The sequence below is a fragment of the Oryctolagus cuniculus genome, chromosome 1 (genome assembly GCF_051225735.1).
Source record: "Oryctolagus cuniculus isolate XC-2025 breed Fujian yellow rabbit chromosome 1, ASM5122573v1, whole genome shotgun sequence".
NCBI classification, from domain to species: domain Eukaryota; kingdom Metazoa; phylum Chordata; class Mammalia; order Lagomorpha; family Leporidae; genus Oryctolagus; species Oryctolagus cuniculus.
Window position 1 is genome coordinate 112839783 of NC_142867.1, and position 23541 is coordinate 112863323.

The window sequence follows — 23541 nt, forward strand, 5'->3', positions numbered from 1 at the left end:
TTTTTGACAGGCAGAGTGGATAGTGAGAGAGAGAGAGACAGAGAGAAAGGTCTTCCTTTTGCCGTTGGTTCACCCTCCAATGGCCGCCACGGCTGACGCGCTGCGGCCAGCGCACCGCGCTGATCCGATGGCAGGAGCCAGGTGCTTTTCCTGGTCTCCCATGGGGTGCAGGGCCCAAGCACTTGGGCCATTCTCCACTGCCTTCCCGGGCCACAGCAGAGAGCTGGCCTGGAAGAGGGGCAACCGGGACAGAATCTGGCGCCCGACCGGGACTAGAACCTGGTGTGCCAGCGCCGCTAGGTGGAGGATTAGCCTATTGAGCCGCGGTGCCGGCCATGCACCCAGTTCAACAGGAGGATCCCCCCTGCCAGCATGCTTAGATGTGCTACTGACATTTCTGAATTCATGCTCTCCTCGTGCTGCGTATCTGGCCTTGGATCTTAACACACAGTTCCTGGATGGGCCTTGGTTGCTGGCCCACGTGTGGGGGACCCTGCCTCAGAGGAACCGCGAGCAGCAGGTGCACCTCCCACGTGCATCTTCTGTCTCCTTGTGACTCCTCTCGCCCCCACTCTGGAGATGGCACAGGGCAGCAGTGGGGACCCCTGCAGGAGAGGGAGGCCCCTGTCCGTCCTGGGCTGGCAGGGGCGGTGGTACCCCCACACACGGCAGACTGGGCTTTGGTCAGTGTCCAGAGACTCAGGCCACCGCAGCTCCCTGGGCCTCAGTCCCTCACTAAGGCGCCCAAATTGCAGACCTCCCCACCCCGCCACCCCCAAGCTGTGAGTAAAGGCTTTTGGTCTCTCAGGTCCACCCTCCTCCTCCAGACACAATTAGGGCAGTGAGCACACCTGGTGTGGAAAAGTGCTGAACACATGGAAAACGCATTTAAAGAGTGATGAGCAACCCAACCCGTACACGTCTTGGGGGCTTGAGGAGCAGCCAGACCAGGCAACTGACATGCAATTACCCTCTGCCCCAGCCCATCCACTGCACCCACAGATGGATGCACACAACTCCTCACATCCCCCGCCCCCCAAGCCCCATCTCTAAACACTGGGCTGGGAGCGCCTCCAGTCAGTCCTCCAGGGGGCTGGGAAACCACAGGAGGAGGGGGCGTCCAGGCAGCTGGTGACTGAGGCTGGCCCTTGCTGTGCTCGGGCCACTTCCCCAGCAAGGCTTGTCTGGGCTGCCCCCAGGGACGGTCACAGAGGAAGGGGGTGGGAAGGGGACAGGGGGCCCAGTTTCCCTCTCATCCTCAGCTCCACAGTCTGGTTTGGGAGAGAGGAGCAGGTTCCCATCGGAGGGTCCTCCCTGCTGGGGCTAAGGGTCCCCCTCCTTTGAGCGTGAGGGTCAGGCAGGGTGGGGCGGCGTGGGGCAGGGCAGGGTTAAGCATGACCAGAGAGCCCTCAAAGGCAGCTGGAGGCTTCCTGCCGCCAAGTTCAAAGTGCTCGCCTGGGTTCTCCGTGGACTGCTGAGCTCACTGGTGGGTGCTCCCAGGGCAACAGTGGGACAGGCCTGTGTGCCAAACCAGGAGCATGGGAAACAGGGCTGCAAGCATCTCCCAAAAAGCACCAGTGCTGTTGTTGACTCAAAAAATAATAGGGGTTCATTTGCATGACATTTTACATACAGGTTTGATGCATCGCCTTTCATCTCCTACCACTGGCACCACTGGAGCTTCCCAGGTCTCCCCTCTCCTGCCGCCACGTCTGGGGGCTTTTCTGTGCCCCTCAGAGTCCAGCCCCCCAACCCCTCCAGCCAGCCTGTCCTTGGGTTGGCCTCACCTGGGTGTGCTGAGTCCAGGTTGGTAGGAGAGGTGCAGGCAGAGGCACCTAAGTTAGGCATGGCCCATGACACCCCACCTGTCTGCTGATGGTTGGAGCGAGGACCTCGGCAGGGGGCTTGGGCACACCACCCCCCCTGCTCAGGCTGGGAAGAGGAACGGAAAATCTAAGCCAGGGAGCCCAGAGAGGTGCAGCAAAGAGAGGAAACCGGGTGGTTGCTATGACGATGGGGTCCCGGCGTCCAATTTGCATAGGGCGATGATTTCCATACTGCAGGGTAAATTTCCATATCCCTGCCTCAAAGCTTGTTGGGGCAGGGAGGGGGAGAGGGGAGAGGTCATTTGAAATTCAAATGAGGATGATTAAGGTTTTCTTGAGGAGGGAAGCGTGGACAAAAGGGGTTAAGCCGTCTGGCAAATGTAGGCTTCAGGGCTCCAGGGCTCCAGGGCTCCAGGTTATCAAAGGGAGGCGTGCCAGTGGCTGGCTCCCCTCCCACCCCACCTCTGCCCGTGGAGAGCCCCTCCTGCCCTGGGGCTCCCTTCCCCCTCGGTGTCCTGAGCTTGTCTGAGCGCCTCTTGGGAAAGGACCTTGGCGCAAGGGCCACCTGTGCCCTCGTGTCCGCCTCCCTCTCTCCAACGACCCCAGAAGAGTCCTCTTGGACTTCGGGGTGGTGTCACTGGGGAACGTCTCTGCACTGTCCTGTTGGGCGGAGCAGGCGTGAGGACAGACGGGTTCTGGACACATCTTGACCACCCACCTGTCGTCACCTACAATGAGCCACTGCCCTGCTCTGGGGCCAAGGTGCTGCATCAGATGAAGAGTCTGAACTTGCACTCCACAATGCTGGGGCTTGAGAGCACCCCCAAACCCTTTGCACACACCAGTTAGTTTTTATAAGGCACTTTGAATGATGTGAGTGGCGACACCCCTAAATTTCTCCAACGTGTGCTCCCCTGCTCCTCTGACCTTGGGGCTGTTCCGTAAAGGTTGTGACTCGGTTTCTTCATCTATAAAATGGGGATAATAATAGTGCCTACTCTATAGGGCTGCTGTGAGGATTAAATGAGTCACCATTTATAAAACACTCCAACAGTGCCTGCCCGTGTAGTGCTATTTGCTACTATGAAAGCTAGGAGGACAAAGTGTTCAGACGATGTGCCTGTGTGCAGCGACCCAAAAGCCAATTCGGGGAGCTGGGGGCACGAACCTTTCCCTGAGCAGGCTTGCCTGTGAATTCCCTGTGGAGTTGGAAGCATGTTTCAGTGACAGGGCCCACCAGCAGCCACCAAAGCTAAGTGGTCACCCCGGCCCACAGGACGCCTTCCCACACAGGGGTCCCAGAAACCCACCGCCTGCTCCTATGTTGATCCTAACTCAAGCAGTGAGAAGGTGAGGGAGCCAGTGGGGAGAATCGTTCCCCCCAGGATGCAGTGCTAAGAGATGGAAGAGCTTCAACAAGCCTGGATGACATTTGTAGTTCCGGACAGCCTAAGGGTCCTTTCCCCCTTGAGTTTCGGTGGCAGCTCCATGTGAGGGTTCCCCTGGAGGTAACGTGGCATGGCGTGGCGTGGAGGGCAGGGCTCTAGTCCTCCCGGGGACTCGGCTTGCTTGCCGATAAACAGGCTCTGGACTAGGAGTTGTCTGTGGTCTCCTTTGGCTCGCCTAAGCTCTGATGGAACAAGAGCAGCGGGAGCCCTCCTGGGAGATGTGCTTTTTGGATGTGAGCAGAACAGAGCTCTTGGCCGCGTTATTGAACTTCCTTTGAAGTTGGGTTTTTATTGTTTTTCCAGGGTCAGGGGACTATGAGTCCAGGGAACTTGTATCTGCTGGCCCTGTTCCTTACCTCAATGGGCTCAGGCCCTGGACTCTTTCTGGAAACTGGTGCTGACCTGCCCAGGATGCAGCCCACTTAGGGCCCCTGGGGTGATGCCAGCAGCATCCGGGTGTGGCCAGCAGGAGATGAAAGGGCAGTGCTAGGAGCCCCGAGAGCCCCTTCTGTAGCCCAGACCACATAGCATGGACTGTATTTCCTAACATTAGGAGACCTTGATGAGGGAGCCCTTCCTTCACGAGGACGTGGGAAACTGCAGGAGGATGCTGGTCTTTGCTTTAACACAGGGGTGCAGCAGAACTCCTGTACCCCTTTGGCATCTTTGGGAAGTGACCAGAGAGCAGATTGTAGGGTTCAATCTCATGACTGTGCGTGTGGAGGAAAACCACCAGGACACTCAGTGGGGCTGTCTCAAGAAAGCCTCGTGGTTGGTTGCTTTGACTCTGCCATTCTCCGCGTTGGGCTAGAGAGAGAAGCTTTAGATGATACTGACCCCCAAATCCACAGCCTGCCAGAGGTGGAAGAACCAGAGAAATCGAATAAGTGGGTTTCTTTGGTAGAACTAATTCTGTGTGCTGGTGCTGGTTGCTGAGCCCCTAGTTTAGGGAAAGGGAAAGAGTGCAGTGATCCATTAGTGATGTCTGCCCTGGGCGCAGCTTGCATGCATGCAACTTTACATTTGCTATTCACACCTTGATCTAACCAGGGATACTCAGCTGGTGCAAAACTGAAATTCAGGCCCTGCAACTGCTAAAACAGTGCTCTTCCAACATCTGTCAGGTCCTCCAGCACCCGCTACCTTCAAGGGGTGCCCTCAGGCTCCTCTTGTGCATTTCCTCTCTCTTAGGGAAGAGGAGGCAAGGTTGGAGGTGACCTTTTTGTTTTGATATTTAAGGGAAATTGATGGCTATGGAGATTAAGCCATTTGCCCTAAGTCCAGGGTGGAACAGCCTGAGAAGGGATCCTGGAGCCCAGTTCACCCTGTGTTCTCTGCACAGAGCCCAGACAATGGGCAGCACTTCTCAGTCCCTTGGAGAACAAAGGGGTTGGCAGAGCCGCTGTCTGTGGGGCCCTGGGGAAGACTGTGCGTGGCCATGGCCAGCCTAGGCGGCCATGCTGGAAGTCTCCTGGGTTGCTCTGGCATCTGGCTGCACAGCAGTGCCTCCAGGGTCCCGGGACCTTCCTAACTGCCATAGCAGAAAGTGGCAGCAAGTTGGCCAAATGGTAATAAAGCGTCCCTGGAAGTCTTTCTGGGTTACACCGGGGAGCAGGGGAGCAGCGCTGGTGAGGAGAGAGCGGGCCAGAAGTGGGAGAGGCCCAGCCTTTCTGCCCAATGCCTTGTTTACCCACAGAAGTGAAAATTCCTGCTTGAACAGTTCTGGGTTCTTGTGCTTCCACCTCCCTCACCCAGAGAATTGCTCCCCAGGCAAACTCACATCCCAGAGCTGCCAAAGCTATGCAAATCAGCCAGGCCTGGGAGGCTGGGCTGTTGGCTCAGCTCAAGGGTGGGAAAGCAGGCCTCCCCCTGGGGAGCTGGGGGAGGCAGTGTGGGCACCTCTGGGTGCTGTCCGTAGCACTCCATTAGACATTGTGACCATTCCTGGCCTAAGAGGATCCTGGGGCTCTCCAAGAATCCAGTGCCTTTCACTGTCTGCATCGTATCCAAGTCCTGCAGACCTGGAGACTGTCTTTATCTTTAACCCAAACTCTTCCAATGCAGCCCTGGCTCCTTACCTGGCTGGAAGCGCTTGGGTAGAAGCCGACTGTTTGGCCGGCGCCGTGGCTCAATAGGCTAATCCTCTGCCTTGCGGCGCCGGCACACCAGGCTCTAGTCCCGATCAGGGCGCCAGATTCTGTCCCGGTTGCCCCTCTTCCAGGCCAGCTCTCTGCTGTGGCCAGGGAGTACAGTGGAGGATGGCCCAAGTGCTTGGGCCCTGCATCCCATGGGAGACCAGGAGAAGCACCTGGCTCCTGCCTTCGGATCAGCGTGGTGCTCGGGCCGCAGCGCGCCGGCCGCGGCGGCCATTGGAGGGTGAACCAACGGCAAAGGAAGACCTTTCTCTCTCACTGTCCACTCTGCCTGTCAAAAAAAAAAAAAAAAAAAAAAGGAACCCGACTGTTCTGGGTCCCCAATGGGAGGTTTGGAGCAGCCGAACCGGGCCTTGGAGGAGACTTCAGACCTTTTCTTTTCTCTCTCTCTCTCTCTCTCAAGATTTATTTATTTATTTGGGAGGCAGAGTTATAGACAGAGAAAGAGAGAGAGAGAGAGAGATCTTCCATCCATTGGTTCACTCCCCAAATGGCCACAATAGCTGGAGCTGGGCCCATGGGAAACCAGGAGCCACGTGCTTCTTCTGGGTCTCCCACGTGGGTGCCGGAGCCCAGCACTTGGGTCATCCTCTGCTGCTTTCCTAGGCTCATTAGCAGGGAGCTGGACCAGCCGGGACTTGAATCGGTGCCCATACGGGATGCCAGTGCCAGAGGCAAAGGCTTAACCTAACTATGCCACCTTGCTGGCCCCAAGACCTTTGCTTTCTTTCTTTCTTTATTTTTTTTTTAAGATTTATTTATTTATTTGAAGGTCAGAGTTACAGAGAGAGAGAGAGAGATCTTCCATCCGCTGCTTCATTCCCCAGTTGGCCTCAATGGCTGGAGCTGCGCCAATCTGAAGCCAGGAGCCAGGAGCTTCTTCCGGGTCTCCCACACAGGTACAGGGGCCCAAGGACATGGGCCATCTTCTGTTGCTTTCCCAGGCCATAGCAGAGAGTTGGATTGGAAGTGGAGCAGCAGGGATTCGAACCGGCACCCCTATGGGATGCTGGCACTGCAGAGGGCAGCTTTACCCACTATGCCACAGCACTGCACCCCCCGCCCCCCAAGACCTTTTCTTACCCTGAACTGTTCACGACAAAGCCATGCTGGCCATGCTGAGACAGGAAGAACACGTGTCCTTGAGGCTGGAGACATGGGCTCTTATCTCCACTAAGAGTCACTCCCCAATACCCACTTATACTTTAAAAGCCTTTTACTCTGTGTCAATCACTCAGCCTTGTTTCCATGTCAAACGGAGTGGATTCTAATGCTCTAGCCTGCCCACAGCCTGGAGCTTGCCTGGGTGAGTGCCTTAGGCCCCTCCCAGCCCCACCAGCCAGGGCTCCAAGATGTTTGTTCTTCTCCTGCTGCTTGCCATGGGGTCCATGAGGCCCACAAGAGAGCTAGAGGGACCTCAGTGGGTGACACTTCCAGCTGGACACAGAGGTCACCCACTTGTCCCTAAGACCTCTGACTAGGTGCTTCTGGAGCCTCTTTATGAGCCCTTCTTTCTGTGCAGAATGTGCAGGACACGCAGAGCAGAGGGGAACGGTGAGCAGAGTCCTCTAGTCCTCTTGTGCAGGTTGTTGGCGGGGGAGGAAAAAGCCCTGGCACATTTCAGTCCGCTTGGTGCATCTTAGTTCTGGGGAACTGCGGGAGGCCATCTGAGGGGCCTGAGCTGTGGCACATGGGTTAAGTCACCGTCTGCAGTGCCAGCATCCTGTATGGGCGCCGATTCACGTCCCAGCTGCACTGCTTTCAATCCAGCTCTCAACTAGTGCACCTGGGAAAACAGAGGCGGCTCCTGGCTCCTGGCTTCGGCCTGGCCCAGCTCTGCTGTTGCAGCCATTTGAGGAGTGAACCAGTGAATGGAAGATTCTCTCTCTCTCTCTCTCTCATCTCTTTCTGTGATTCTTTCAAATAAATGAATCTTAAAAAAATTTTAAAAAGTCATTTGACGCCCTCCTCGTGGGACACTATCAAATTGTCCCATCAAAAAAAAAAAATGGGCTCACCCATGAGAACACCACTTCTGTTAATAGCCTCCCACCCCTCCCTCAAAAAAAAGCAGCCTCTGCCTGAATCTTCTTGGGGACTGTGGCTCTGTGCAGCTGAAACTGCAGGTTTCACCGTGGGACAAATTCATCTGACACAGAATCCACCCTGGTACTGAGAGGAAGCCTGCCCACCCGCAGCTCCGCCCGGGGTCCGTGCTTTGCTGCGGGCCCAGCTTGCTTCCCGTCCAGGCTGAGACCTGGGGAGAGGGCAGAAGGCCACTGACCCCGATCTCAGCACTAACTACGCACCAGGCGCTGCGCCAGGGGCTTTTGAATGTTCCCTCATGAATTATTCTTCTAATTTTTGTTTTGAGGGGCCGGCGCCGTGGCTCACTTGGTTAATCCTCCGCCTGTGGCACCGGCATCCCATATGCCGGTTGCTCATATCCCATATAGTCCCAGTTGCTCCTCCCCCAGTCCAGCTCTCTGTTGTGGCCCGGAAAGGCAGTAGAGGATGGCCCAAGTGCTTAGGCCCTGCACCCAAGTGGGAGACCAGGAGGAAGCGCCTGACTCCTGGTTTCGGATTAGTGCAGTGCTGGCCATAGCGGCCATTTGGGGGGTGAACCAACGGAAGGAAGACCTGTCTCTCTCTCTCTCTCTCATTGTCTAACTCTATCTGTCAAATAAATAATAATAAAAACAATTTTGTTTTGAAAAATTTTAGACATGCCAAAAATAGAACATTTCAGTGAACTGTGGTATACCCATCGTCTGGATTTAATTATTCACATTTTGCCCTGTTTGCCTCAACCATCTTTTCTGAAAGATGTTATTTTGTTTGTAACTTGTCTCTGTTTTCTTTTTGCAAAGTTTTCTCACACACACACACACACATACACACATATACACACACACACATACACACAGGGGCTAATACGATAACCCCCCCCCCCATCATTGCCCACTGTAAGTAGCCATATTTCTGCCATTTGTGGTGCTTGAATATTTTCTAGTATGTTACAGACATCACAACATTCAGTCTTAACTATGGGAGTGTGTGTGCCTACCATGGAAGGATATTTCCTTCTTTTAAAAAAAAATTATTTTATGTATTTGAAAGGCAGAAGACAGAGATCCTTCATCTGCTAGTTCACTCTCCAAATGGCCAGGGTTGGGCCAGGTGGAATCCTGGAGCCCACATGAGTGCAGGCACCCAAGTACTTGGGCCATCCTCTGCCGCTTCCCCAGACACATTTGCAGGGAGCTGGACCAGAAATGGAGCTGCCGGGACTCGAAACCAGTGCTCCTGATTTGAGATTCTGGCAACACAGGCAGTAGCTTTACCTGCTGGGCCACAACACCAGCCCCTGCCGTTTCCTCCTTAAGCCCAATATCATGATCATACCCAAGACAACAGAGCCCTCACTTGATTCTCGTGACAGTCTTGATGGCCAAGTGCTTTATAAATGTTCATCACCCTCTGTCTCCACTGTGAGTATTTCAGTTCTCGGTTCCGGTTTGAGGTTGATGACTGGTTTCACTGAAGAAAGTCTTTGTGACGAGAAAGGCTTTGCTTTGGAGCAGAAGTTCTTAAAGGCCGGGGCAGGTCTTGATACAATTGAACTACTTGAGCCAGTTCTCCAGGATGATGTTGAAAGCAGATCCCTGGGTTTATTTGTCAGAATAGAATCCCTTAATAAAGAAATCTTTGGTTTACTTTATTTTTTTTTCTTTGGTTTACTTAAAAAAAAAACTTTTGTTGTGGTTTAAAAAAAAAAGTACGATGTAAAAGTTATCATCTTAGGGGCCGGTGCTGTGGCGCAGGGGGTTAAAGCCCTGGCCTGAAGCACCGGCATCCCATATGGGTGCCAGTTCTAGTCCCGGCTGCTCCTCTTCCGATCCAGCTTTCTGCTATGGCCTGGGAAAGCAGTAGAAGGTGGCCCAGGTCCGTGGACCCCTGCACCCATGTGGGAGACCCGGAAGAAGCTCCTGGCTCCTGGCTTCGGATCGGCGCAGCTCCAGCCATTGCGGCCATCTGGGGATTGAACCAGCGCATGGAAGACCTCTCTCTCTGCCTCTCCTCTCTCTCTGTAACTCTGACTTTCAAATAAATAAAATAAATCTTTAAAAAAAGTTATCATCTTAGCCATTTCTTTTTTTTAAAGATTTATTTATTTATTTATTTATTTGAAAGTCAGAGTTACAGAGAGAGACAGAGATCACCCATCTGCTGGTCCACTCCCCAAATGGCCACATCAGCTGGAGCTGAGGAGCCAGGAGCCAAGAGCCAGGAGCTTCTTTCGGATCTCCCATGTGGGTTCAGGGGCCTAGCACTTGGACTATCCTCTGCTGCTTTCCCAGGCCATAGCAGAGACCTGGATTGGAAGTGGAGCAGCCAGGACTTGAACCGGTGCCCATACGGGATGCCAGCACTGCAGGCGGCGACTTTACCCACTACGCCACAGCACCAGCCCCTCGAGTTGACTTTTTTAACCTAAAAGCAGAGCTCTCCATGTTTGCCTCTTGCATTTTATTTTGTTCTCTTTCGCGTCCTCTAAGAGCCTAGGAAAGTAATTTTTTCATCCTGTCATAAAGTTTTATTCTTTTTATGAAAAATGCAAAATCATTTATTTGAAGGGGACGGAGAGAGAGAGAGAGAGGGTGCTCTGGTTCACTCCCTGAAGGCCCACAATGGCTGGGTGCCAAAGCTGGGAACCCGAAACTCAACCCAGGTCTCCCAAGGAGGGGGAGGGGGAGGGGTGGTGGCAGGACCACAATTACTAGAGCCGTCACCACTGCCTCCCAGGTCTGCATTGGCAGGAAGCTGGAGTCAGGAGCCAGAGCGAGAAGTTGAACCCAGGTTCTTCTGTGTAGACACAGGTGTCTTTTTTTTTTTTTTTTTTGTAAGATTTACTTATTGTATTTGAAAGGCAGAGTTACAGAGAAAGAAGGAGAGACAGAGAGAGAGGTCTTCCATCCACTGGTTCACTCCCCAAATGGCAGCAACAGCCAGGGCTGGGCCAAGCCAAAGCCAGGAGCCGGAAGCTTCTTTTGGGTCTCCCACGTGGGTGCCGGGGCCCAAAGAATTGGGTCATCCTCTGTGGCTGATGCATTAGGTGCATTAGCAGGGCGCTGGATCTTCCGAGGGCACTGGAGCAGCCAGGACTCAAACTGGGGCACATATGAGGTGCCGGTGCTGCAGGCGGCGGCTTCACCACTGTGCCACAGCGCTGGCCCGAACGCAGGTGACCACGAAGCTCAGTGCCTGCCCCTGTCATCCACTTTTATGTATTGCCCTCTTCGCTGCTTTGAATCCCTTCCGAATTTGAATTTGATTGGCACCTCTCCTGTTTATTTGCCTAAGCTGCTGATTCCAGCCCAGTACTTGGCCTTTCCGTGTCGGACACTGGGTGCAGCAGATTTGCTGGGAAAGCCATGTGAGTCTGGTAGTTGAGAAACCCCAGCTTTTGCCTGGCTCAGGTTCTCTGAGGCTGCGCGACCCCAGGAAGATGTCTTTCCTTCCTGGTTAGACTTCAGCGTGGCCCTCTGTTGTCTCTGCCCCACCTTAGCAGAGGGCTAAGGTGTATTCTCTTCCCTGCTCTCCTAAGGCCTCCCGGGCTGTCTTTGGGAGGCTCCTTCTGGCCCTGGAGCCTCCGGTTCAGCCATTCGGTTAGCCCAGGGAACAGGGAAACCGACATGGAGACCGTCACGCAGGTAAAGCATGAACTGGACGAGACGGGGCCACTCCGTCACTAGCCCGTGAGTGCAGCAGGTGCATCCTTGTGGGGAGAGGTCTCTTGAGAAGGGCCATGGGAAAGCCTCTAGGCGAGAGAAATCGTGTGTGTTGTCAACTCTGTATTCCGCTGGCTCTCCTAGTCATTGTGTCCGATCTCACAGACAGCAAGAAACAATATCATGTGCAGGAATCAAAAGCGAAGACATTTTTGAATTGTCCACAAGCCTGATGGCTCTCTCCAGGTCAAGCTGTTTTCTGGTCCCTCCTGGGTCTCGTTGATATGTGCCTCACTGCCCTCTTTGGAGATACCGGCTGCTCTCACCACCCACGCTCACCTGGCCATCCTTTTCCCCTCGTGTCCACTCTCTGTCTCATTTGCTGGCTCCTCCTCCCTAAACCACCCTTGGCCCTTTTTTCTTTCCGTTTTTATTCTGGATTCAGTTCTTTGTGACCTTACTAAGCCATGAGGCTTTAAATGTCACCTCGGGGCGGTGTTTGATGCAGGAGGTTAAGCTGCCGCTTGCGAAGCCTGCATCGCATATCCGGCTCCTTGGGTTCAAGTTCTGGCTCAACTCTCAGTTCCAGCTCCCTGCTCATGTGTAGCCTGGGAGGCAGCAGCGGTGATGGCTCAAATCCTTGGGCCCCTGCCACCCACGTGGGAGACCTGGATGGAGTTCTGGGCTTCTGGCTTCAGCCTGACCAGTCTTAGTTGTTGTGTGCATTAGGGGGAGTGAACCAATGAGTAGGAGGTGTCTCTCTCTCTCTCTATCTCTCTGCCTTTCAAATTGAATAAATAAGTACTTTAAAATAAATAAATATCACCTAGAAGTTGGCGACCACCTGAGGTCTGCTTCCTGAGTGCAAACTTGTTTCCTCAGTCGGTCCCCTTCCTACCGCTTGTGGGATCTGTGTACATTTAAGATTGGACATCAGCCCGTGTCTTGCCCGTCTGCTCCAGTTCCCCAGCGCACCTCACCAGGACCTGCCTAACCAACCCTGCCGGCACCCTCGCACCGCGCCACCCCCACCCGCGTCTCCACAGCCACACCGACCTCAGGGCTGTGCTGTGGCAGGCAGACCTCTTGCCTCGCTGCCCAATCCTTCCATCTAGAACAGTCTTCACCTGGGAGCTTGTCGCCTCCACAAGGGCCTTCCCAGACCATCCTGCTTGCCTTGCACCTGACTTGTCCACAGGAATGCTACCCACAGGCTTGCTCAGCCCTCCTTCGTCTCCTCGATTAGAGAGGAAGCTGCACACAGCCAGTGCCTCCCAGCCTCTCCAACATCGCATCCTCAGTGCCAGAACGGCCCTGGTGTCCAGACTGTGCCTAACAAACATCGTTGAATGAATGAATTTGCTCTTCTGCCAATTTTTTTTTCAAAGATTTATTTTATTTATTTGAAAGAGTTACAGAGAGAGGTAGAGACAGAGAGAGAGGTCTTCCATCCACTGGTTCACTCCCCAAATGGCTGCAATGGCTGGAGCTGCGCCTATCTGAAGCCAGGAGCCAGGAGCTTCTTCCGGTTCTCCCACGTGGGTACAGGGACCCAAGCACTTGGGCCATCTTCCACTGCATTAACAGGGAGGGAACTGGATTTGAAGTGGAGCAGCCAGGACTCGAACCGGCGCACATATGGAATGACAGTGCTGTAGGCCAGGGCTTTAACCTGCTGCACCATAGTGCTGGCCCCTTTGCCAAATATTTTAAAATCGGTCCTTATCAGGCCAACTTTATAGTGTCACTAGCAGATTTTTTTTTTTTTATTAAGGTGCAGGTAGAGTGTGCGTTTGGCGAAGCCATTGATACGCCTGTGTCCTACAGCAGAGCACCTGGGTTCAATACCTGACTCCACTCCGAATTCTCTGGGAGGCAGAAGACAAAGGCTCAAGTCCTTTGGTTCCTGCCACCCATTTGAGAGACCTGGATTGTGTTCCTGCTCCTGGCTTTGGCCTGACCCAGCGCTGGCTGTCGTGGGCGTTTGGAGAGTCAGTGAGAGGACAGGACTCTGTCTCTGTCTCCCAAATTGAAAAAAGAAAATTAAGGGCAGCAGTAATTCTGCCTGTCAGTCTACCCATCTAAGCCCAACTCTTTTAGCCTGTGGGTCCTTCTCATCTTGAGTTCCCTTACAGGGTTTTTTTTGGAAGATTTATTCATTGATTTATGTAGTTTTTGTGCATTTCCATGAACTTTTATTTTTTTAAAGATTTACTTATTTATTTATTTGAAAGGCAGAGTTACAGAGAAAGAGAGATCTGCCATCCGCTGATTCACTACTTAAGTGGCTGCAACAACCAGGGCTGGGCCAGGACAAAGCCAGGAGCCAGGTGCTTCTCCTGGTCTCCCATGGGGTGCAGGGCCCAAGCACTTGGGCCATCCTCCACTGCACTCCCTGGCCACAGCAGAGAGCTGGACTGGAAGAGGGGCAACCGGGACAGATTCTGGCTCCCCGACTGGGACTAGAACCCGGTGTGCCAGCACCATAAGGTGGAGGATTAGCCTAGTGAGCCGCGGCGCCAGCCTGAGCAGAGGTCTTAAGATGGGTCAGTGGCTCAGAGAATGCCTGTGAGATGGGGGTTTGGGATCTAAGAGATGCTGTGTGGCTTGACCTTGAGCTCCCTTCCTTCTGCTCTGCTGCAAAGGACACTGGGGAAGTGGAGCCCTTCCCCCTGTGGTCAGGAGGTATCTGAGAGCAACAGGGTGTGGGCAGCAACATGATGAAAGCAGAGGCGGAAGGGCCGTGGGATCCTGTGGCCTGGGAGTGCAGTGGAGGATGGCCCAGATCCTTGGGCCCTGCACCCCATGGGAGACCAGGGGAAGCACCTGGCTCCTGCCATCGGATCAGCGCGGTGCGCCGGCCACAGCGGCCACTGGGGGGTGAACCAACGGTAAAAGGAAGACCTTTCTCTCTGTCTCTGTCTCTCTCTCACTGTCCACTCTGCCTGTCAAAAAAAAAAAAAAGGTCCTGCTCATTTTGTGGCCCTTGATGGCACACAGATGGATGTCCCTGTCTAGTTTTCAAAGCATTCACAGACAAGGGGGAGAGAGAAACCTGCAGACAAGCAAGGAGTTTCTCAGCGAATGCCACGTGGCCAGACTCGAGCCAGGAGGGACTACTGCACAAGGGAACAGGGTGTGGGGACAGGTGAACAGGAAGGGTGTGGCACGTTTGGACTTGAACTAGAACTCCACATGGCCTGAGCTCAGGGACCTGGGAGGGGGGAGGGTGGAACATGAGTGGCAAAAAGCAAAGCAGGAAAGCTCTGGGTCTTCTTAGGGCTCAGAGAGGATGAGCATGGTAGCACCGCAGGTTAAGCCGCCTCTTGAGATGCCTGAATTCCTTATGGAGTAAGGGTTCCATCCCGGCTCCTCCACTTCTGATCCAGCTCCTGCCACTGAGCCTGGGGGGCAGCAGATAATAGCTCAAACACTTGAGTCCCTACCACCCAGATGGAGTTCTGGGCTCCTGGTTTCAGCCTGGCCCAGCCCTGGCTGCTGTGGGCATTTAGGGGGTGAACCAGTGGGTGGAAAACTTCTTTCTCAGGAGGCTGGCTTTGTGTCCCAGCAGGTTAAGCTGCTGTGTGTGATATAGGCATCCCATATTGAAGTGATGGTTTAAGTCCAAGCTGTTCTATTTCCAGTACAGCTCCCTGCTAATGTTTCTGGGAAGGCAGGTCTCTCACCCATGTGGGAGACCTGGATGGAGTTCTTGGTTCCTGGCTTTGGTCTAGCCATTCCCTGGTTGTTGCGGACATTTGGGGAGTGAACCAGTGGATGAAAGATGTATTTCTCTCTCTCTTTCCCTCACTTTTTGTCATTCTACCTTTAAAGATTTATTTATTTACTTGAAAGGCAGAGTTACAGAGAGACAGAGGGAGATGGGGAGAGAGAGAGAGAGTGAGAGAGAGAGAGAGAGGAAAGAGTGAGTGCCAGAGAGAGAGGGCTCCTATCCACTGATTCACTCCCCAGATGGTCACAACAGCCAGGGCTGGGCCAGTCCAAAGCCAGGAGCCAGGAACTTCTTCCAGGTCTCCCATGTGGGTTCAGGGGCCCAGCACTTGGGCTATCCTGTGCTGCTTTCCCAGGAACAATCATGGAGGATCTGGAGTTGTGGCATAGCAGGTTAAGCCACCATCTGTGACACTGGCAGCCCCATAAGGTCCCAGTTTGATTCCTGGCTGCTGCACTTCCAATCCAGCTCCCTGCTAATGTGCCTGGGAAAGTAGAGGAGCATGGCCCAACTCTTTGGGCCCCTACCACATGTGTGAGACCCGGATGACGCTCCTGGTTCGTGGCTTCAGCCTGGCCCAGCCCCAACTATTGCAGCCATTTGGGGTGAACCAGAGGATGGAAGATCTCTCTCTGTGTCTCTCCCTCTCTCTCTTTAACTCCGCCTTTCAAATAAATAAATCTTTAAAAAATGAAAGTTAATGAAAATGCACAAAAACTATATATGGATTTAAAACATTTTTGTTGCACCAAAAGAAACTTATCTCTTGATTCAATTTTCCATGAACTTTTTGAAGTACCCTCATATGTTGTGAGAAGGAATTTGGGCTTCCCTCCAGAGCTATTATGGAAGCTCTGAATTTGCTCACTCATTCATTTATTCATTTATTCAATCAAATATATGTGGAGCATCTATTGGATGCTGAGCACAATGCTAGGCTCCGTGTGTACAGCACTTGATAAATATTCATCTTCCTAGAAATAGAGCAGTAGTCCATGGGCCTGAAGGAGGGCTGTGCTCAGCTCCTGCCCTCAAGGTCTATGCGAATAGGAAAGCATTACACAAAGAATGAACACAGCTGTGCCAACAACAGGTATATGTTGAGCAAATCACGGTGCATCCATCCATATAGGGGCACATTTGCAGCCATTAAAAATGATGTTTGGGGCTGGTGCTATGGTGTAGCAGGTAAAGCCACCGCTTGTAGTGCCGGCATCCCATATGGGCACCAGTTCGAGACCCGGCTGCTCCACTTCCAATCCAGCAGTAGAAGATAGCCCAAGTCCTTAGGCCCCTGCACCCACATAGGGGACCTGGAAGAAGCTCCTGGCCCCTGGCTTCAGATCAGCCCAGCTCCGGCCACTGCGACCATTTCGGGAGTGAACAGCGGATGGAAGACCTCTCTCTTCTCTCTCTCTCTCTCTCTCTCTCTCTCTCTACTTCTGTCTGTAACTCTGTCTTTCAAATAAATAAAGAAATCTTTTTAAAAAAAATGTTTGTGGTCAGAAGACTAATACAGATGACGTTCCTTAATGGTATAGAATAAATATTGCTAGTTTGCTCACTGGAAAAATCAGGTAAAAATCTATACAGAAAGGTATACAAGGAAGCTGCAAGAAGTTCGTGGAGGGGTGGGCGTTTGGTGCAGCAATTTGAGATGCCTACATCCCATATCAAAGTGCCTGACTCCACTTCTGATGCCAGCTTCCTGCCAATGAGCACACTAGCAGGCACTTGGATCCCTGCCACCCATGTAGGAGACTTGCATTGAGTTCCAGGCTTCTGGCTTTGACGTGGCCCAGCTCAGGGGAGTGGGGAGTGATCCAGCAGACGGAAGATCTCTCTCTCTCTCTCTCTGTGTCTATTTGTATCTATCTCTATCTCTCTCCTTTCAAAATAAACAAATAAATAAAAAATAAATTTTAAAATTTCATGGAAAGAAGAAATTAAGAGATTTATGTAGCTACAAAAACCATTTATTTAGGTACCAAAAATGTTTGCAATGCACACCTAACTTTTTTCATAATATGTGCTTCCCATGAACTTTCTGAAGATCCCTCATACATCCATGGAGAAGAGAAGCCTAGGAAACCATAACATAGAAAACCACTCTGTGGCTGCCTCTCTGTAGTGTTTTATTCCCACTGCTTCAGACTTGGGTATCAAGAAGTTTCTGTTATATAAGCTCATATTTATTTTTCCTCTCAGTATTTACTGTAACAGGAAGAAGATGAACTGAGTTAAAAAGTAAAAACTGGTGGGGAAAACAAGGCAGACCTCTGACTAACACAACGTAGGCATCAGCACCCCCACCGAACGGAGCTGGTGGTGGTGGGGGACTTCCAGCCTTAGGGTGATCTCTTCAGGCTCCAAGTCTATCTCTCTTGTACCGGCTGTGGCCAGAGGCCACGTGGCCCGGGATCAAGAACCCTGGCTGCAAGAGCCAGCCCTACTCCCAACCGACTCTGAGGTGCCGCTGGACCCTGGCCAAGTGGCCTCCCCCCGGGGACCCTGGCCTAGTGGGCTTCCCTCCAAGGATCTGGCCGAGTGGGCCTCCCCCCAGGGACTCTGGCCTAGTGGGCCTCCCCCGGGGACCCTGGCCAAGGGGGCCTCCCCCGGGGACCCTGGCCGAGTGGGCCTCCCCCTAGGGACCCTGGCCAAGTGGGCCTCCCCCGGGGACCCTGGCCAAGGGGCCTGACTCCAGGGACCTGGCCGAGTGGGCCTCCCTCTGGGGACCCTGGCTAAGTGGGCCTCCCCTGGGGACCCTGGCCAAGGGGGCCTGCCTCCGGGGACCTGGCCGAGTGGGCCTCCCTCTGGGGACCCTGGCCAAGTGGACCTCCCCCCAGGGACCCTGGCCTAGTCGGCCTCCCCCGGGGACCCTGGCCGAGTGGGCCTCCCCCTAGGGACCCTGGCCAAGTGGGCCTCCCCAGGGGACCCTGGCCGAGTGGGCCTCCCCAGGGGACCCTGGCCGAGTGGGCCTCCCCCTAGGGACCCTGGCCGAGTGGGCCTCCCCCTAGGGACCCTGGCCGAGTGGGCCTCCCCCGGGGACCCTGGCCAAGGGGGCCTGCCTCCAGGGACCTGGCCGAGTGGGCCTCCCTCTGGGGACCCTGGCCAAGTGGACCTCCCCCCAGGGACCCTGGCCGAGTGGGCCTCCCTCCGGGGACCCTGGTCAGGGGGGCCTCCCTCCGGGGACCCTGGCTGAGTGGGCCTTCCCCCAGGGACCCTGGCCTAGTGGGCCTTCCCCCAGGGACCCTGGCCGAGTGGGCCTCCCCCGGGGACCCTGGCCGAGTGGGCCTCCCCCGGGGACCCTGGCCGAGTGGGCCTCCCCTCTGAGAGGCCTCTTTCCCTCACTCCCACCTCCCCACCTCCTGAGAGAAGTCTTTCCAACGGTGTTTCTAGGAAACAGGCTGAGCAGGAGGATCCTGGCTCTGGGGGAAGCAGGTGCCCTTTTCCTAAATAGAGACCTGCTCTTCTCAACATCCTCATCTTCCTCTAACCTTCAGCCTCTTCCAATTCTGCTGGCAACTCATTTCTTTTTTTAATCTCTTCCAGGAAATGATCGAAACGGCCTAGATTTCAACAGGCAGGTAAGAACTTGGGCCAGAAGAAGATGGCTATTCCGTAAATTGTGGGGTCATGCATGCTAAGTCAGGTGTGAAGGTTACAAAGGAGATTAAGAACGGTTTGGAGGTGTTTATTCCTAGAAGCCCTAGATTTCAAGATTAGAGGCCCCCGAGTCCAGCCTCCCACCCAGCCTGCGACCCATGTTGGAGGCCTCCTCTGCAGTGTCCCCTCTCTAGAGCAGCGACAGACAAGAGGAGCTGCAAGCCAGAGGTAGACCAGAAAGCTTAGCTGTTGACAGAGTAGAGCTGCCAGAGCTTAGCCTGAGTTGCCTCTCGGGTGAGTGTGTTTGTGCAGAAGAATTTACGGAGCCACAGGGCACAAAGTGTAGATGGGCGTGGTAACAGGGGCACGGGAGAGCTCAGAGAGGAGCCCGGAGCCAGGCTGTGGGGCCCGAGCTGGGGGAGTTAGGGAGGGCCTGGACAGGGCAGGTGGCGGTGGGCATAGATGTGCGTGTGTGAAGCAAGGGCTGACGCCGCGGGAGAAGGTGCTCTCCTTATGGTCGGAGGCTGACGGGCAGCCTGGGCTGGGCTGTGATGGTGGAGGCTCGGGGGGAGGACTGAGCTGGGACTGAGGCAGAGGGGCGAGAATGGGATGTACTCACAGGGCCTGGTTTGGGTCCTGTTTCTGCCTCTCACTATCTATATACCTTCTGTCAAGTTCATATTTTTACCTTAAGTTTCCCCAAAATGTTCATTTATTCCATAAGTACTCTGGGGGATGGAATATTTGCACTCTATATTTCTACACTCTGCAGGGATAGATGCAGAGACAATGAAGGCGTGGTCTCTGCCCTGAAGGAGGGCACAGTCTATTTTGAGGAGAGGATGGCATGTGTTGTAGAGAGAGGAGAGGGAGGAGGGGAGGAGAAGGAGGCTCCACTGAATAATTGTAAGGCAGTCTCATTCATGCACTCAGAAACAGGGTGGCAAGCAGAAATGCGAGGGTGGGCACTGGTGCAGAGGTTAAGTCACTTCCCTATCAGAGTGCCCGGTTCAAGTCCCGGTTCCTCCACATCCCATCCAGCTTCCTGCTGATGTGCACCCTGGGAGGCGGCAGGTGGTGGTTCAAGTCCCTGAGTCTCTGCCACTGCATGGGAGACCTGGATTGAGTCCCAGGCTCCTGGATTTGACCTGACCCAGCCCTGGCTGTTGTAGGCATTTGGAGAGTAAACCAGTAGAGGGAAGATTCTCTCCCTAATATATGATATGATATGATATGATATGATATGATATGATATGATATGATATGATAAAACAATCAGAAATGGGAACACTTAATCCTTCCTTGAGGGGCCAGTGTTGTGGCGCAGCTGGTTAAGCCTCTGCCTGCAACACTGATAAACCCGTATGAGCACCAGTTCAAGTCCTGGCTGCTCTACTTCCAATACAGCTTCTTGCTAATACTCCGGGAAAGCAATAGAAGATGACCCAAGTGCTTGGGCCCTGCCACCCACGTGGGAGACCTGGATGGAGTGCTTGGCTCCTGGCTTCAACATGGCCCAGTCCCAGCCATTGCAGCCATTTGGGGAGTGAACCAGCAAATGGAAGATCTCTGTCTCTCTCTGTAACTCTGCCTTTTAAATAAATAAATAAGTCTCACCCCCCAAAACCTTCCTTGAAGTCCAGGGTAGGCTTCATGGAGGCAGTGATACGAGTCCGGCTCTGAAGGATGAGTGGGAATTTGCCAGGCAGAGAAGCAACAGCAAGAGGGAAGGGGTTCCACCCGCTCTGGGTGGTCACTAGGGCCTTCCCCGCTGTGCTGATTCTGAGCCGCATAGAGATGAGAGCCCAGGACAGGGCTGGAGAGCACAGACGTGTTCCTCCCCTCCTGTATCTGTAGAGTGGTTTAAAGTCACCAGGACGGTTGCCACAAGGCTCCGGGTACCTCCGTCACAGGCAGGGAGGCATAATCTTCGGTTCTAGGCAAAGCCTCTCAGGCGGGCCACTTCTGCAGCTTCGTCTACCAGGAGGGCTGGGAAGCTGGCCGACAGACTGCCCCCCCTCTCCACTGGAGCCCTACGACAGAGATGGGTTTCAATCAAGGAGAGAGCTGGGCCAGCTATGAGGAAGGACTTCCAGCCCGTGCCTTTGATGAAACACTGGAATAGCTCCCAGGCGAGGACGACTGGAGAATCAGCCTCTCACTCAGGTCTTTAAACAGGAGACAGATCTTATCTCGGGCAATGGTTTGGCCAGGTTTGCTTCGAGGGCAGGAGGGTTCCAAGGACTATGGGGTGTCCTGAGCAGGCTGGGGTGAGGCCTGGGCCTGTGCTTTCTGGCCCCCCTCCTTCCGAGGACTTAAGTTCTCCCAGGCCTAGAGCCCTCCTCCCACTGCCCCCGGCCCTGGAACGAGATGCATGGTGGGGAGCTCATCCCACCCCTAGCCAGGAGGTGTGCAGCCGCACGGCCTGTGTGCTGGGGACAAGGCTGGGGCAGCCCCTGTGGCCCTGGGGGGCCTGTAGGGAGGTTCCTGACTGCTTGAGCATCTTTCGGGGTGTGGTTTCCCCACCGTCCGGCTTCTGCTGGGAGGGGCCCCCCCAGCTTGTTTGCCTTGGCTGAGCCTGGTGGGAGGGGTTCCTGCCGCCCCCACTGGCGGGGTTTGGGTTTCTCCCTGGTAACAGGAGCAGATCTGACTGATCTCGCCCGTAAGGGGGAGAAGGTTTTGGAGAGAGCAGCCCGGCCACACTCGCTGACACACTTACCCCAGAGCCCCTCTCTGCCCACAGGCACACCCGGCAAGTCCATCCACATGCCCAGCACCGCCGCCAACAGGCTCCTCTCTCTCCCCCTGGCGCTGTCACAGGGCTCCTGCTTGGCGGCCAGGCGCTCACACTTCACCGCAAGCGAAATAAACCGGTGTTGGCCGAAGCAGGCTCTGAGCAGGGTGCTTTGGGCACATTATCTTGTTCACCTCTTGCTGCAAACAAGTGAGGTCATTCCGTGCTCTGACCCCTAGTTCACAGGTCACGGAGGTGCCTTTTTCAGCAAGCATTTAAGAGATTAAGTTGTTCAATAGAGGTCACCCAATTGGCCAGGATCTTAACCCGTGTTAAGTTAAGATCTTAACTGAGCCAGGATCTGAACCCATGTCTCTGACTCCGGAGCCCATTTTTCCCATGATTCTTTGCTGCATCCTCCTCTGTGGTCTCCCAGATTCCCTCTCCTGGTATATTTGAATTGTTCTTGGGGAGACGCCTGGGGACCCGGACTGAGCATGACCTCAAGACCTCAAGTGACTAACTTGGGAGCAAAGGGGAGGTAGAGGCAGCAGGGAGGGGATGAAAGAGCCACCTCGTAGGAGCAGCCTCTGCCCCGGACACAGGAAAGGGGCTGGCAGGTGCTGGGGGCAGAGGAAGAGCCACTGCCCTTGCTGCAGCTCCTGTGGAAGGCTCCAGGCCAGTTGGTACAGCCAGGAGTTGCAGCCAGGTGCTGGGGGAGCTGCAGCCTTGCTGTGGCACGAGGCAGGAACATTGGCGCGGCCAGCGTCTCCGTGCTAAGCCACATACTAACTTCCCGCTCCCAGGAAGGCAGCCTGAGCCTATCTGGGGTATAATGGGGGAAGGCTGAAGGACCCGGAGGCAGGGCTGCCCCTCCGTCTAGGACGGACAGGACGGGGCCGAGAGGCAGCAGGGGAGGACTCAAGCCCTGGGCGCCAATGCCGTCCCTCGCTGGTGGCTGCCCTTGTCCCAGCCTCTCCCTTCTGGGTCTCCATTTCCTTGTGAGTGAAATGAAGACACAAGGGTGAAAAGCAGCTCCGAGGTCCCTTTACCTCCGTACACGACGGCGTTTTTCTTATACCATATTCTGATTGGTTCGTGGGACTCCTTGACTTTCATTCTCACTTTTTCTCTTTGGGAAGCAATAAGGAAGAGAATCTCCCTGGGCTTTAGAAAGTCAGGGACAAATAAACTGCCTGGGGTCTTTGCAGCCTTTATGATCTGGTGAGAGCCAGTGAATAGAAGCATCTGACATTGCAGGGCAGAGACGGACGGAGCAAGGCGCTTGGATCCACGGCCATGCTGTCATTCTTTGAATAGTTCTCATTCTTCAGCGCCCCAAGAGGCACATTGTTTGTAAGCAGATAACTTACTATACTCTGCAGTGGATTCTGCACAGACATAAGAATGATGAGCCCTGCCGGCGCCGCGGCTCACTAGGCTAATCCTCCGCCTTGTGGTGCCGGCACACCCGGGTTCTAGTCCCGGTCGGGGCGCTAGATTCTGTCCCGGTTGCCCCTCTTCCAGGCCAGCTCTCTGCTGTGGCCCAGGAGTGCAGTGGAGGATGGCCCAAGTGCTTGGGCCCTGCACCCCATGGGAGACCAGGAGAAGCACCTGGCTCCTGCCTTCAGATCAGCTCAGTGCGCTGGCCGCAGCGCACCGGCCGCGGCGGCCATTGGAGGGTGAACCAATGGCAAAGGAAGACCTTTCTCTCTTTCTCACTGTCCACTCTGCCTGTCAAAAAAAAAAAAAAAAAGAGTGATGAGCCCTGTGGTACTGTGTAAAGGTGTCACAGGAGGCAGGGTGTTGAAAGTGGGTGTGGCAAGGGACCAGTAGGGCTTTGACTGGCAGAAGGGGGCAGCAAGAATTGTCCAGGCTTAGGAGACAGTTAGTGGGAAAGGTCACGACTTTGGGGGAACTGTGAGAGGACCAGCATGGGGTGAGTTGGTGGAGGTTGAGGCTGGAGCCCTGGGTGGAACCAGGTTGTGACAAACTTTGAATGCCCAGCCAAGCAGTTTGGAGTTCTCTCCCACGGGCAGCTCCCAGCCTCTGTGGCTGGTTTCACTGGATGGAAGAGCACGGGGGCGGGGTAGGCGAGGCGGGCAGGGATGGTGAATGTTGCCAGAGAGGCCGGATGGAATGCCATCGAGGCAGGCAGAAGTGGACAACACTAAGGATGGGGGTTTCGGCCAAGATGCGAAGCATGCAAACCAGACCCCAACCGCCTGGGCTTCGGTCCTGGGGTGGCTCCACCTGACTCTGTGAACTTGGGTGATTTCCTTCACCTCTGTGTGTCCCAACGTCCTCAT

At 54.4% G+C, this 23541-nt stretch overlaps 1 protein-coding gene across 2 annotated transcripts in view; it reads left to right on the forward strand.

Annotated features, from left to right (window-relative positions):
* POU2F3 (POU class 2 homeobox 3) overlaps positions 1-23541 on the forward strand; it is a 90620-nt gene that overhangs the window by 15439 nt on the left and 51640 nt on the right. For both annotated transcript variants that reach the window (XM_008260641.5, XM_089313589.1), the window contains exon 3: positions 18445-18479. In XM_008260641.5, coding sequence (XP_008258863.3) covers positions 18445-18479 — 35 coding nt within the window. The remainder of the gene's footprint in view (positions 1-18444; positions 18480-23541) is intronic.